This window comes from Cornus florida, unplaced genomic scaffold (genome assembly GCF_030987335.1).
Source record: "Cornus florida cultivar Cherokee Brave unplaced genomic scaffold, ASM3098733v1 CherokeeBrave_3.0.0_Hap2_Chr06, whole genome shotgun sequence".
In the NCBI taxonomy this organism is placed as follows: Eukaryota; Viridiplantae; Streptophyta; class Magnoliopsida; order Cornales; family Cornaceae; genus Cornus; species Cornus florida.
Window position 1 is genome coordinate 102,004,626 of NW_026775576.1, and position 12,981 is coordinate 102,017,606.

The window sequence follows — 12,981 nt, forward strand, 5'->3', positions numbered from 1 at the left end:
TAATTAGATTGGATTCGGATCAAAATTCGATCCATTGACAGGTCTAGTCAAAGGCGGTTGGTGCGATATCATTACGAAAGTTGTTGACAAAATCGATATGTCTTGTCAGGGTCAGGACCTTTGTTGGATCATAATGAATGTAAATTTAATGTTGTCTGAGAATTATAGCTTCATTTTTTACCCATTCTGGAGAAGTGCTGTGGATTTGAAAGAGAATTGGACTTTCTGGTATGAAATTGTGGGTTTGTTTTTGTTCGAAAATAATGGCTTGGTTTAATCGGTTAGGAAAGTTAAAAACTTTTAAAACTTCTAAGGGCATGTCTTTGGGTATGGTAATGCTATGAACCATTCCTAATTCTAAGAGTTTACTTACATAACATCTGGTGGGTCTTATTGAGAAACAGATTTTTTCTGATAATGTCAATAAGAGAATAATGTACAAGATCTTTTTCTAACAGGACTATAGTATGTATGTAGTTGTCTATTTGTATAAAACGTAAGAAATAATCGGGTTTCTTTGGGTGGACTGTTGTTTTTGAGGTAGTTTTGGATATCAACCCATTCTTTGAAACCATCAGACTTAGCTTCTTTAATGTTAAGTTCTTTGATGTTTTCAGGGAAGAGCTTGACTTGTTGTCTAAGGATTTCTTTGTAAGTCGGGGAGAAAATGGGTAAAAGGTTGACGTACTTTGTTTGTACCTGCAAAAATTGAACTTTCTGAAGATTTTTATCTTCATTAGTCCTTTGTTCAGAAAAGGTTAGTTCAGCTATGGGGTTTTCTGTTGCATTTTGATATGCTAAATTTAACTTTTTAAAATGAGAGATAAGCGTCTTATGTTCTTGCTGAAGAGTATGATATGCTTTATTAGATGTTACAAAATATTCACTTAAAAAATTTAAATTTCTAACGTCTATCGAGATTATTTCGAGAAAACCAAATATTATCTAAAATAAGTTTTTAGTCAGAAAAAAGATTATGTCTAGCGCGGAACTGTTGAGCTGGGTTTTGGATAATTAAAAAAGTATTAAAAGTGCCTGGTATATGGCTATAGCTGTTGTTGCTACTCTTCTCCATTCTTGCATAAATATTAACAATCAATTAGTAAACCAGATAAAATATCTGCTAAGTAATTTTCTTTTCCTTTGACATGTTCAAATATGGGTTTAAAACCTCTTCCAGTAATACAGTTCATAAAAGAAATCCATCTTTTTGCAGATATCCTCTATTATTTTGCTTTATTTGCAAATTTAACTATGTTATCATAATCTGTTCTTATAAGAAATTCTTTATTAAGGAATATCTGAAATTTTTCAATAGAATTTGTTACTCCTAAAATTTCTAGATCTGTTGATGGTAAAGTAGATTGTGATTTATTAAAGGTTCCACTAGCATGACGACAAATTAGTTCCTCTTCTCGAGAAGATTCTTTTGTAGGTCTTTGAAGAAGTAAACCAGCCCATCCTTGTACTGATGCATCTGTTTGAATTATTTTGTAACTATTTTTAAGTGGGAGTTATAAGGGTTCTAACTGAGTGACTGAAGATTTAATTTTCTTAACTAGTTCTATGTCTTGAGTATTAAAATACTTTTGACCATTTTTTTCTAATTTAGAGTATAATGGTCCTACTAATTGTCCTAATTTTTGGAATAAAATTGCGACCGTAATTTAATAATCCTAAAAATGTTTATAATAACTTGGCTTCCTCTAATTTATCAGGAAAAATTAAAATCTTTTGAACAATAAATGATTGTAATTCTACTTTTCCGCCTTTTATGAATAAGCCTAAGAATTTGATTTCTTGTTTTTCTAATATCATTTTTTTTTACTACTTATAATGAGTCCTTAAGTTATAAATTCGTTTAGTATAATTTCAAAATGTTTTGTATATTTTTCCTTAGTTTGACTGGAGACTATAATATCCTCTATGTAAACACAACAAAATTTTGAATGTTTATTGAATATAGTATCAATTTTTCGTTAGAACTCTTGTGGCACATTTTTTAATCCAAAAGGCATAACAAACCATTCATAATGTCCTTCAGGACATGTGAATATAGTCCATTCGATGGATTCGTTAGCCATACAAATTTGCCAAAATCCTGATTTGTAGTTAAATTTAGAAAATCATTTCCTATCTTGTATTCGATTTATTAAAACATCTTTATTAGGAATTTTATAACTGTCATCATAAGTATTATAGTTTAATCTTTTATAATTTATAACCATACGAACTTTTTCTCTTTTTATCTGGGCATGATATCTAATCATAAAAGTTAGACTCTTATGTTTACTATTACTTTTTCGTATTACCTTTAGTAATAGAAGTTCTTTGATTTGTTTTTAGAATTCTTCTTAATCGTTTAAGGTATGAGGATTATCTTGAGTTTTTATAGTTATGAAATGATTTATTATATTCAATTTTGCTTCAATTTTATTTTTATACCAATATTTTTGGGGATCTTCTCCGTGATACCCCCTATTTTCGAAACACGGGTTGATCAAATCCGCGCACAAATCAGGGAAATATCAAAACAATTAAAGTATTTAAACAAGCACAAAGTACAAAAAGAAATAAAAAAGAATAAATAACTCGCTGAAGGGAATCTACTAAATAAAAGTTTCATTAATAATTCTCCAAAATTTACAACTCGGGAATCTTGTAACTCAAGGACCCCTTAACCAAAATCCACTATCTATTAATTTATTAATACTTACAGAAGTAATAATATCCTATTTTGAAATAAAATAGAAAGAATAGATAAGTCCTCCAGTTGCAGATCCTCAACCTTGAGACTTGAACTTCTAATAATCTGAAAAAATAAATCGTGGGTTAAACCCTACGAGAAAGTTCACTCTACCAGGCTTCTGAAAACCAATAAGCAGATCATCTCTGATCAAAACCAAACCTAATAAAGTTTTAACTTTAATATAGCATGATATACATATATATAAATAATTATATATACTACACTAATCACATCCATTAATAGATTTAATAAATTTCCAAACCTATTAAACAATGATTAAAATAATAATCATACCAAAACTAATCCACCATTTCTTTTAAAAAGAAACTCCTCTAACCTTAATCCCATCCTAGTCAGTAGCTTAATCATTTAAACAATAAGTTATAATATAAGGAATCTTATATTTAATCCCAAAACCCGAAAATAATTTTAATTATTCAAATCAAATATCCAAAATCTAAGCTTTGACAAATCATCAATATCTCCACCAATATTATTCTATTAATATAAAATAATATACTAACTAGTAAGTACTAGATTATTCTAATTTAAGAATATCTAATCATAATCCAATCTATACGTACAACAACCATAAATGATATTTTAATCGTTTAACACATAACAATCTAATTACGCTTTGGCAAATCAACCATACCATTATAAATATTTTCATTTATATATTGGTAACTCAATCATGCATCCTTAAGTATTTTTATTTATACATTGGCAATTCAACCATGCCTCCACAGGTATATTTATTCATACATTTAATTAGCAACTCATCCATACTTTTCATATATGTATTCTATTCATACAAATATTTGGATAATATATTTAATCCTTTGGCAATTCATCCATGCCTACACTTTAACCATGAATTAACTTTAAACTTAACAATACGTTAAATCATACATAGCTATCTCATGCATATTATACGCATATCATTAATTTAATAACCAGTCCATCCAGATATATTAAGTAAGAATAATAACACTAATGATCTTAATTTACATATATATACACATATATTATATAATATATATGTGTATAATCCTTTCTTAATAATCCTTAATTATTTAAAATCACATATACATATATATCAATAATTATATATATATATGTACAACTATCCATATAACTCATAAATTAAATAAACCATATATACACATATATAAATATATATATATATATATATATATATATTATCCATCCATAACCAATTATTAATCTACTATATTACACAAATTAATGCTACTAAATATGTCAGAGATAGTTTCCCCTAAATACTCCATATCGGTTTAAATAGTTTTCCGGCACCGTCTCACTAAAACATAAATATCTTCTAGTAGGATGGGAATCTGATAATAAAATTGGTACCATTGGAAAGAGGACGAAAAATCCTTGAATTTGAGCTCAAGAATGACCCAATTTCGATTTAAGATGACTAAGTTATGACCATTTTAATTTTATGTCACAAAGAGGCAAAATAATTGGCTGAGCTCAAACACTACTGTGAGCGCACCCACACTGGATTAGCTCACTTGAGCTCACACAAATACACCCACACCAGATTAGCTCACTTGAGCTCACATGTATACACCCGTACCAGATTATCTCCCTTTCATCAATCAAATCTAACCGTTGCATTCCGCATGTGCATTAACATATGATGTACCGCAATGCATTGAATCAATCCATTAATATTTAAGTAATCTAATGGTCTAGATCAGTGTGCGCACCATTATTCTATGTATGCGCCACACTGAATTGTTTCCCCATTGAGGAAATTTTAGAAACACTAATTAGCCCCTCTTGGGTCAAAATCCAGCCTATCTGTTGATGTAAACAAAATATATAACACATATATACAACAATAAAAATCTAAAATTCCAAAAAAAAATATAATAATTCATATTTTAAATATTCCGTTCTAACCATCATTTAATCAATAAATTTAACCTTAGATTTTGATACTCAAGGTGAAATCCTTATGAGTTCTAGGAGGAAAGTTAGAGAAGAACTCGCTTGAAGGCTTTGAAATGAAACCGACGCTTCAAGCCTTGATTGTTTCCTCCAATTCCGGCATCATCTTTCTCAGATCCGACATCCTCCTTGTCAACCCTCTCTTCTTCTTTCTCCGCCTCTCTTATTTTTCTATCGTGACAAATTTTTATTGATAAAACTTTAAGTGTATATTTATACATATTAATACCTAATCATATTCCAATAATGACTATTAAATAAAAGGAAACTGATAATTATTAACTAATATATATATCTAGACACATATATTTATGCATATTACATTCCATAATTAATTATTAATTAATAATATATATATCTAGACACATATATTTATGCATATTACATTCCATAATTAATTATTAATTAATTAAATCATATATACCTATATATATCCATAAATATTATATATATATATATATACATATATATATATAGTCTTCCATAATACTTATTAATTAATTATATTTATATATAATTAAATATATATTTATAATTATACAAAAAATGATAATTTAAATAATCAAAAAACTATGGGCTTTATTAATTAACCCAATAAGACTTCATTCAAGCCCAAGGCCATATCCTTTGATCCAACTTTCCTTAAACCCAATCCAATTAATTTAAATAAATAAAATAACTAAATAAACTCTTAAATTATAAAAAACTAAATACACTAAGTATATAAACAAAACAATAAATTACAACCAAGTCATACCATACCAATAAAATCAACACGCCAACAATTCAATCAATAAGTAAGCACACACACAACAATCATCATATCAATAATTCACGAAATATAAATAAAATAAAATAATTAATCTAAGCATTCAATAAAACAAATCAATTAAAAATTAAAATAAACGTAATTAATTCAAATTGAATCAAATAAATTATTTAAAAATACAATAAAAGTAATTAATTCTAATTAATAAATCCTTTAAAATATCGGGGTATTACATTCTCCTAAAATTTCAGTGGTTTCAGCTAGCTTTAAAATATTATCTATATTTAATTTCGGGTTTTTTAATATAGCTTTATTATTAAGAAAAATTTTTGGTTCATCAAAATGACTGAAAAACATTAATGCTTCAAAAACACCTTCTAAAAATGTAGTTACATCAAATAAGTTTTCAATAGTTTCCTCTGTTATAGGTAAAGTATTGACATACGTAATAGCTCATTTTTCTTTTTGAGGAATATAAGGAGGGTTGGATGGAATAAAGGTTCATTTTTTAAAGAACTGTAAACCCGTAGGGGTATACATAAATCTTCTAGTAAGTGAATTGAAAAAAATTAATCCTAAAATAAAATCATAAGTACTAGGAATATTATTAACTACATAGGTCTGTGGTAAAATAAACTTTTCATTGTTAATGAATACAGGAATATTTTGAACACAATGAGTTATTGGGAGTTTTTGATTATTATATTGACTTATATTAACATTATAATTTAACTTTATCAGTGATTCCTCAGGTACTAAATGCTTTCGAATTATACTTTTAAATGCTCCAGTATCAACATAGCTGAGGTTTGGACTAGTTTTTCTTTAAATTCTAATGTTACTGGGAATTAGATTAGATTAGATGGTTTATATTGAATTTATAGATTTAACTAAATTATCTTCTTGCTTATTTTCATATTTAGAGTAATAGTTATGACGTAATAAAGTTCTATAGTGGTCTTTACAGTAATGACCTTCTTTAATAAATGTGTTACATTTTTTACAATTGTAAGATGAAAAATGAAAATCAATAAAAGTGTATTGACATAATGGATTGCTTATAGTGTAAACGAAATCTTCGATTGAATGAAGTCCTTACTCAAAGTCTTCATCTTTATCGAAGTCGCTATCTATGCTTTCGATACTATATATACTTTCATTATCATCTTCGGAATCATAAATACTTTCTAATTCATATAATTCTTCTATCTGTTCTTTAATATTTTCAAGTATATTGATCTTTTCTTGTATCATTTTGATATAATTCTATTTGTATTTATAAGGGCATTTTGGTCTTATATATCCTGGATCTCCACAAATAAAGCATTTGCAATTTCTTTCTTTTGTGGGTAACGTGTTTACTTTATTATCTTTGTTATCTTTACTATCCTTTTTATTATTATCTTTATTTTTATTTTTGTCTTTTATACCAAGGCCGCTTTCTGAATTGTCTAGGGTTATTTTTGAAATAAGGTTTTTTATTACAGTAATTCTTGTAAGTCTTACTTTTGTGTAGATTATATTTTCTAGGTTTATTACGCTTATAATCATAATTTTTATGAGGCACACAACCATACTGTGGTGGAAAATCTATTTGCCTACACATATAATAAAATTGTTTTTTAGTTTGTTTAGATTCTTTACATTGTCTACATTTTGCTTTTAACATATTATAAATATGATTTACTCTGTCTCCTATGGTTAACTTATCTCTTTTAGGATTTTCTAACCATTTTTCCCATATCTTAGTTCTCTATTTATTAGAGTTTTATCTCCTGTTTTGCCAGTGGCTACGAAATACTCGAAAAACTTATTAGTATAATCCCTTTTATATCTAAAATCACAAATCTATAGTAATTCTAAATTACGTAAAGTTTCATTTTGCTTCATTAGAGTTTCATCTAATAATCTATCTTCGCTAACTAACACCTTTTTTATTAGGCTGGTAAAACATTGAATTGTAAAATTATCACGTAAGAGGGCATAATCATTGGGATAAGTCACTTTGTACGATTGCCACCAATAATGGATTGTTCCCCTTAATAAAGTTTCACAATAAGTTAGAGCTTGTATTTTATTATCAAAATTGGTTAAAATAGATTGCAGAATACAGTCTTGTTTCTAATTTTCGATTACTTTTGCCCAATCTTGGGGATCGTGTCGTATATGTCTAATATTGTTTCTGCTTGTTATGTTGGTATATTATCATAACACCTACGATTTTGTGTCCATGTGTACATACCCGGTATATTTCTATTTTTTACATATGTTTTTGTGTGGGATTTAACCGTTGTCCAATAGTAAAGTCATCATTTATGGTATTAGTACTACCTGTGACGTTAGGCATCTCTTGGTCAACTGACTGAGAAGCTGATCCTTCTGGTTCTTTTTCTTCTCTCTGTTCTACTACATTTAATTCTTCTTTTAATGTATTCAACTCATATGTTGTATAAAAGGATTCAAGTCCTACGTTCAGAATATTTCTTTTAATATCATCATTATTTTCTTGTCCTAGGTAAATACTTTCTATAAATTTGTATTTAGGTTCTGGATACTTATTTTGTAAGTCTTCTACTTCTAAATTGTCAAAATCATATATTATTTTATTTAGAATTTCATCTTTCTAATTTATCATATAAGACATTTATTTCTTCGGGAGATTCTATTTCTACTAAAGTAATTAAGAATTCTTCTTCGATATCATCTGTTAAATTATCTTGTCTTTTATAGTTACTAAACCTTATACTAGCTTTTACACTATTTTTTACATATATCATATTATTTTCGGGAATCTTTTTTGTTGTTTTAGTAAGATTTGGTAATTCCCATTTGGTTTCTTCATGGGTTTTACTGCTTACTTTTCTAGCCTTTATCTTCTGGACATATTTGCCACTAAAATGTTTAACTATTTCACTGAATTGAGTTTAAAACTTTAAATTTAATGATTAACTGTTTTTCCCATGAACAAAGTATTAATTAATAAGTTTTCATATTGCCCAGTCATATTATATCCTTTTGTGGATACGGTTGTTTTTATATGTTTACTAAATTCTCTAGTAGTTATCGTGAAATTAGAAATATATCCTACAATGGCTGCGTTAACTGCTAGATCTATTTCAGCGCTAGCTATTTGTGCTTGTTGATGGTTAGTCCATTGATCATCATAAATATATGCGAGTGTTCTGATTCCTACTTTCGATCTATTTAATCTTACTATTCCAATCATTATTATACCTAAATGCATAAGTTCTAATTTACTTTTTTCTAGTTCTTGAAAGGCTTCTGATGTTATGAGATCTAAAATTACCTGGTTGTTTACTACACTTATCCTTCTTTGGCTAAAATTATTATATATCTTGCTCTGAAAATTTAATAAATTATTATAATAAAGATTAACTTTGTTAAAAACTTTCTTCATTCCTTTTTCTATATAATTTTGAGCATCGTGCTCGTTATCGTATAGATTTTCTACCCTCATTATTTCTTTGGTTTTTCTAAGGACAATGACTATTCTCTATATGGTTGTAAAAGATTTACATGCTTGGTTGTTTTAGTCGAGAAGGAATTAGTCGATAACTTTAAATCTTTTATTTTATTTGATAGTTTAGATAATTCTTTAGAAGATTCTTTAGGAATATTTTCTTGTATTACTTCTAATTTTTCTTCAAGTTTGTTAACTTTTTTAGATAGCTGTAGTAATAACTGAATCAAAAAGTTGTTTTGTCTAATATTTATATTAGTTAATTATACGTCTGTCTTAAAACTTGTAAATCCTACAGGGTCTTTGTCAATTTTATAAAGTTTGGTTAAAGCTGTTAGATAATCAGAATTACTAGTGCTCATAAAACTATTGTAATAATTTTTGAATATTTGTTTTCAAGGATTTTAAATAATCTATAATTATTTTTTGATTTTCTAAAATATTTTTTATATCACTGTTTATGTCTTTAATAGCAACTAATATAATTTTGTTGTCTATATTAATTGGACTAGAATTCTGTTCTATTTGAGTATTAATATAATCTAGATTTTCTCCTAGTCATTTTATAGAGTTATCTAAATTATTAAATTCTACCAACGGGCCAGTGGCTTAGCGGTATCAGCCTCTTACTTCCCAAAGGGAGGTCAAGGGTTCAAGTCTCAGAAGAGACATGTGTGTGTGTGAGTACTAACTAGGAAAAAAAAAATTATTAAATTCTATTCTACTCATAAACTTAGCTAAAATATTTGCCGTCTAGCTTCTAGAATATTATGTACAAGAATAATTCTAGATCTAAGTTATATTCTTCATTAAAGGGTATGTGTTGTATTACCGAGTTCTAGTGAAGTGTAACACTTTCTAAGTGCTATTTGAAAATATTCTAGAATTTTTAAAAGTTCTTATTTGGTTAAATTGTGCATAAAATAAACTTTTAAGGGTAAAAATATAATTTTAACTTAATAAGGATTCAAAATGAAGGCATTCACTTTTGGTTCATGATATAGTAAATATGCAAACTACATCAATGATTTACTAATATATTTTTGCTACTACCACTTGTGTATAAAAGTCCCTTTTATTTATTAAACTATTAATCCATATTGTAGTATATCATACGTTTTAACTATCTTGTATTATATTGTAAAATCACACAAGTAGTAGCCGACTCATAGGCCAAATAAATTAAATCCAGCTATTGCAAAACCCAAATGAAAGATAAAACCCAATCTCGGCCCATGTATGCATGCTCTAGTACTACTTTGCCTTTAAATCATCTCAGAGAGCCCAGAGGACTGATGCACACTAAAAAGAAGTTGCATGAGAGCACTGGACCATTCAAAATTGAAGATGTAAAACTAACATAGTTGAAATGACTTTTATGATTCATTACAAATTGCCTAGCTCCCTATCTGTTTAAAAAAAAATAAAAAAAAATAAAAAAACAAAGCCTATGAAGTAACACGTTCAAGAATTGAAATGGGGCGTTTGGTCAAATGACCTCTTACAGTGAGCAATGGCTGCCTGAACTGAATTGTCTCTTGCAAAAACCTTATTCTGATTGGGCGAAGACTCAGTTGAAATTGGGCTGCTTTTTCTTATTTTACCCTTGCTGCGTCCAATATTGTTAATAGCCTCTAAGATGAACCCTCTAACTGCGTCCAAGTTTATTTCAGAACCATTTCTGTAGGGCTGCTTGGTGTTGGTGCTCTGATCTCCCCCTTTCCTTTGCACCGACCATCTCTCAAATGGTTTGATTACCCTCTCAAAATTCCAAACACTCACTGATTCTGTTTTTTTGTTAATATTGTCTTCCCTGTTGCCTCCCGGAGAAATAACTTGCCCTGGTTAATGAAGCAATCATGGACCGAAAATGCTTAATATTGGATTTAAACTTGACCAATAACTTGGCAACTCTATTGTTCATCGCAGTGGTGACCACCCTTGTTGAAGCTTTTCTGAATATATGGTAAAGTGAATATTGTTATAAATTAAGTATTTACATCATTAATCACTAGATAGGACAATAATTTCAATCAAATTAATTAACACTAGATCAACTGGTCTATTTAATGAGCTAAATTCATGCATTCAAATGAAATCAAAGTGATCATTACCCAAACACATTTAATTTATATATCCTGCAAATTAACATGTACATATGACTTTTGAGTCTATATATATGACGTACCTGCTCTGCACCAGTTTCCAACTATCTCTATTAATGTTGGTGCGCAATTGTGGAAGCTCAGACATCGCCGCCTGTTGAGACACCGGAGTATCAATTGGACATAAAAAACTAGTTGCTGCTGAAGAAGTTGAAGTTGTAGTGGTTGAGGAGGAAAATTCTTGGGAGGGAAGGGAAGTTCTCCACGAAAATGAAACTGGGAAGTACTCCAATTCCTTATCATCATCACTGCTCTTTTCTTCCTCTCCTTCTACGTGCGTGTCAGTGGGTAAGGGTTCAAGATCTATTTCGATGTATCCGTCTTCTCCTTCTTCTTCACTGTCGTCATCATCGGAGAATAAGTCATGTCCCGGAGAGGAGTTGAATTCGAAGCTATAAATATTTTGGAGCTCCGGGTGTATGGTGTTTTCTTCCATGAATTAAGAAATGATTAACCAATTGAACACTAGTACGCAGCTACCACACCTACAAGATCATGATCACAATTCACAAACAAGCAGAGATGCATGGATCCATCAAAAACCAAGTTAAAAATATGAATAATTGTCAGTGATAGATATGAGTTGTGTGCATGTGAGCAGTAGTGTTCTACAGATGATACATCTTCTAATTCATGAGTTGTGCAAGTCGAAATGTGTGTGTATGTACATATATATATATATATATATATCCCAACCAATTTACCTGCTAAATTCTTTCTTTCTGATTTAGGCCATCTCTTCTTTCTTTATGCATCAGCGTGGAATACCTCTAAGAATACTAGTCTGACTTAGAACTTCCTCAAGTCATATTATTAGACATCATGGGACAAAAACAATATATATATATATATAGACATCAATTTTGACCGCGCGTCAAAAAAGTCGACGGAACCCTACTTGGTTGAATATTTGACTCAGACGGTTTTTCTTATGCCGGGGTACAATACAAACGTATGGCAAAATTGTTCCATCTGCTTCCCGTGTGAATTTTCGTTTAATTTTTTAATTTATAAATTTTGATAATTATAAAATTGCCTCAACTTAAATTTTAAAATATGCATTAAAGAACTTTTAATAAAAACTTGCAAAAGTCAAAAGATCTCTCATTTTTTAAATCATTTGTCCATAAGATTTTTAAAATTTAGTAAAGACCCTTCTCAAAGAATCAAAATTTAGAAAAAAATCTCTTCCTTTCCTGCTAATTTTTTGTTATTTATATTTTCCAAATATAAATTTTGGTAATTATAAAAATGTCCCGATTGAACTCTTAAAGAATTCACAAAAAACCGTAAAAAACTTCTAATATTCACAATTACCCCTCATTTAAGTCATTTACCCAACAAAATTTTTTAAATTGAAAAATACCATGCCTTTTCTCCTCCAGTGGGTCCCACATAAAATTTAATAATTAAAATTAAAAAAAACCTCTGGAGTTTTTTTATTTTGGTTCAATATGTATATTTTTATCATATTATGATTAATGGTTGCCACTGAGTTAAATTCACCACCTTTTTTTTTAATGTTGTGTCAGATACAAGGGCTGATCGATGACCCCAACGATCTTTTTTTCCTCTCACTGTATAATGATATACCCATCATTAATAGACTTATTTCTCATATCGTTTAAAATTTAAAACATAGTAAATGTGTTTCAGTTAATTTGAGAATTCATTAATTAAATTTTTCAAAGGAAAAAAAATTTCAGAAGCCAATTTATTTAGGCTATGTTTGGGGGAGCTTCTTGATCTTCAAATTCCTTGCGCTTAATGGGCTTTGCAAAATGCATTTTAATGGAAGGAATTTAAAGAAAAAAAGTTGTTTGGTGGATGTTTT

At 28.7% G+C, this 12,981-nt stretch overlaps 1 protein-coding gene across 1 annotated transcript; it reads right to left on the reverse strand.

The window, feature by feature from the left end:
• Window positions 1–10,251: 10,251 nt before the first annotated feature.
• On the reverse strand, window positions 10,252–11,941 carry LOC132315082 (uncharacterized). The gene is made up of 3 exons (XM_059813838.1): window positions 11,852–11,941; window positions 11,171–11,632; window positions 10,252–10,937 (listed from the first exon to the last, which is right to left on the reverse strand). Exons 2-3 carry the CDS (start codon window positions 11,581–11,583, stop codon window positions 10,781–10,783), a joined length of 570 nt encoding a protein of 189 aa, XP_059669821.1. The 5' UTR covers window positions 11,584–11,632; window positions 11,852–11,941; the 3' UTR covers window positions 10,252–10,780.
• Window positions 11,942–12,981: the final 1,040 nt, after the last annotated feature.

Coding starts and splice junctions, on each gene's coding strand:
- LOC132315082 (XM_059813838.1), bottom strand. CDS start 11,583: ATGGAAGAAAACACCATACACCCGGAGCTCCAAAATATTTATAGCTTC. Junction 10,938..11,170: donor TGGAAACTGGTGCAGAGCAG/GTACGTCATATA, acceptor CCATATATTCAG/AAAAGCTTCAACAAGGGTGG.